Raw genomic sequence first — 3329 nt, 5'->3', positions numbered from 1 at the left:
GAGAAGGAGCTTTCAGAGGAGGAAGAGAGAAAACAAAGAGAAGAAGTCGCAAGACTAGTGGAAGAACGGAGAAAGCTGAGAGATGAAAAGATTGAGGCCGAGAAATGCAGCAAAGTATTACTAGCTGCGAAGGAGAAAATCGTCAGAGAGGCGGAGAAGAAGCGTCAGGAGAGAAGGAAAGAAAGGGATAAAGCCTCAAGTAAGAGCAGTTCTGATGGTGAAGAGCATAACAAGAGAACAGGAAAGGAAATCGATCATAAGCGCAATGTTGATAAGGATGATCATCTGGAACATGATAGGGGCTCCAACATGGAAAGGAGACATGACCATGGTATAGAGAATACTGCCACTAGTAACGGTACAAAATCTGGCGGTAGGTACTTTGATCGAGTGAAGGGGACATTTTTATCCTCTTCTAAGGCTTTCAGTGATAGCCGTTTATTTGGGAGAGGCGTTATCACTTCTGCTACTATTGCAAAAGAAACCAAACCCATCGGTTCTACAGATAATTCACATACCTCTGCTCATACTAATTCTCATACGAATGCTAATCACGCAGTAAGTGTCCTTCCAAATTTTCACATATCTTTTTGGACTATGGCTATGAGTAAACTCGTGTGTTTTTTAGTTAACTTGTCTGTTTTCTGCTTCATATGATTTCAAAATTTACATTCGTATTGTAAAATGTCAAGTGAAATGTGAATTAGTTTACTTCCATTTTTTTCCCAATTATAACTCAATATGCGATGCTCTTTCCACAGGTTGTTTCTGAGCCAAAGCCGACAAGAGAACCTCGAAAAGCATGGCACCAACTGTTTGCCCGTTCAACATCTGTTCCTGTTTCCCCGAATGTTAGTACTATAAGTAGACCTAGTACAAAGCCCCAGGAAGCAGCTCAGAGCTCACAAATTTCCAGTCAAGTTTCCTCAATACGTACCTTTGACAATCCCATCAGTTTTGGCCTCCCATCGCCATTTACCATACCGGTATACTCTAGTGGATCCACTACCTGTAGTATAGGTTTCTCACCTCCAACAGAGATTGTTCTCCCTCAACCTGGTGAAGATGAACATTTTGAAGATCCGTGTTATGTTCCAGATCCGATATCTCTGCTGGGACCTGTTTCAGAATCACTTGATTTAAGGGCTGGGTATGAAACTGGGATAGGAAAACCCCATTCAATGAAGAATACACCTACTCGTGAAATCAGCAAGCCATCCCCAATTGAATCTCCTTTGTCCAAATCACGGGCTGCTGATGAAAAACAAGCTAATGACGGAAGCTGGCAAATGTGGAAGAGCCCACTTGGCCAAAACAGTCTTGGTTTAGTTAGTGGGTCAGCAAACTGGATTATACCTTCAGAGACAACTAGATCTACCGAGGAAAGTCATCATATAGCATCCTCCTTATTTGCAAAAGAGGATGCTTATTCACATAGGGACAGCCCTGAAAGTGATCACCAAAACAGCGTATTCAGCCCCATTACAAACAACCATGATCCTTGGTCACAGAATATGTTCTTCCCTGCATTATCTGGCACAGAGAGTCCTTTTTCTTGTAGCACACAAACAGAAAGCACTCTCTTGAACAACAGGAGTCCAACTGGATCTGCTCAGAACAATCCCTTTGAACACCCTTCTCCGAATCACTGGCTCAAGTAAGTCTTGTACGATTGAAAACATTTTGTTTCTGTACTATTCTGAGATCACAAGACGATAAGATGTGAATCTCACACCAAAATTTAAGCAGCCTAATCTTAAAAAATGCGATGAAGAGTGGAATCATATAGTGCAATTTGTGATTGTGCAGGAAGGTGAAGGGCTTAAAGGATGGGACCGGGAAGCAATTTGTGGCGGCAGGTGAAGTTGAGAACCACCAAGAAGATGTGCAATCGGTTTGGTAGTCGCAAATTCAAAAAGAAAAAAAATGAGGAGAGTTTTTGCAGATAATCGCACTTGGTCTGTCTGTATCTGTCTATGTTTGCCACTCGAGTCTCTGATGGAGACTTTTGAGTTTTTTTAGCTTGAAAACACAGCTCCACTGAACACTCGACGCATAACTATAGTCAGGTACTCTTTACTCTGATAAAGTCTCTCACTTAACTTGCTTTGGTTGGTGTCTGAACATGTTCCTACCAAATCTACTCGTGCGACATAACCTTATAAAGGAAACCAAATCTATATACTGTAATCTTTTTTCTTGACTGGTTATGGCGCAACTTAGAAAGCGTGTTCCTCTCTATCTCGATGGGTTGGAGGCCCTAATATGAGCTTGGTAATGAAGTGACTTGAATCATTCGATCAAATGAGTGTGAAAACTGTGAATTGTGAGTTGAAATTACATTTACATCTTTCTGTGATAGTGATCGTAATTTAAATATGAAAAGGCCAAAACACCATATATAGAAAACTACTGTACGTTTTACTGAGATCACTAATTTGGATCCTTTGGAGATTGCTGCAATGATAGTTATTGTATTGATGAAACAAACCAAACGTAATAAAAGAGTCCAAGCAATCTTAGATACCATAATGAAATCTTGTCATTTATTTGAATTCAGTAACAATATGTTACTATGTTTACAGAATAGATAAGGGATATCATGTCATTTATTTAGCCATTTATATTCTGAAACATAAATTTACCGGTTTATGATGAAAATATGATATCCGAAATCTGATCTGTTTAATAAATGATGTTGATGAAAGAAAAAAATCAATGGAGCAATTTGGTAAAAGGTAAAATTCATTTACTACTGCGCTACTCTATGTGGGGCCCAACCCTGACCCGAATACCCACCCGGTTCGTTCCATATTTCACATTTGTGCCCTCTTTTATCATTTATTTTCCTTTTCTTCTTCTTCTTCTCAAATCTTTTTTCTCATTTAGGGTTTCGTCGCTGGCAAAAATCGAACGAAGTAATTCAACACGAATTCAATCGGAATCGTGAAGGTTGTATTCGAACTTCGACATCATCATCATCCCCAATTTCGAAGCTCTCTTTCTTTATTTCTTCTGCCGACGTTTTGCTTCAATGGCCTTCCTATCGGTAAGTCTCCTTACCTCTCTCGATTGATTCACAATGGTTTCGCTCCGTACATGCGTTTAACCTAATCAAATTCCATTTGCGTGCTCGGCGGTCTTTCTAATTGATTCCATTGTCGTCGTTTGCGTTAGGTATCTTGTTGATTCTCCAAGGCGCTATCATCTTGACTACGACCTCATAATAAGATTAGGGTTTGTGATTCCTGTCTAGGGGTTTTCTCAGAAGGGGGCCGCCCGGCTTTGAGAGGATAATGTGTATATTGTGCGTTATTCAAAAGTGGTCT

General features: G+C 40.1%; 1 protein-coding gene across 1 annotated transcript; it reads left to right on the top strand.

Moving 5' to 3' along the window:
- Positions 1-2203, top strand: LOC106321559 (stress response protein nst1-like; the record flags this gene model as incomplete). Its single annotated transcript, XM_013759812.1, is given in 3 exon segments — positions 1-558; positions 762-1657; positions 1810-2203. Coding segments are annotated over 3 exon segments (1548 nt in total), but the record flags the coding sequence as incomplete, so codon positions are not given.
- Positions 2204-3329: the final 1126 nt, after the last annotated feature.

This window comes from Brassica oleracea, unplaced genomic scaffold (genome assembly GCF_000695525.1).
Source record: "Brassica oleracea var. oleracea cultivar TO1000 unplaced genomic scaffold, BOL UnpScaffold01980, whole genome shotgun sequence".
NCBI lineage: Eukaryota > Viridiplantae > Streptophyta > Magnoliopsida > Brassicales > Brassicaceae > Brassica > Brassica oleracea.
The sequence above is the reverse complement of the archived record's forward strand: the minus strand, read 5'-3'. Positions and strand labels throughout refer to the sequence as shown.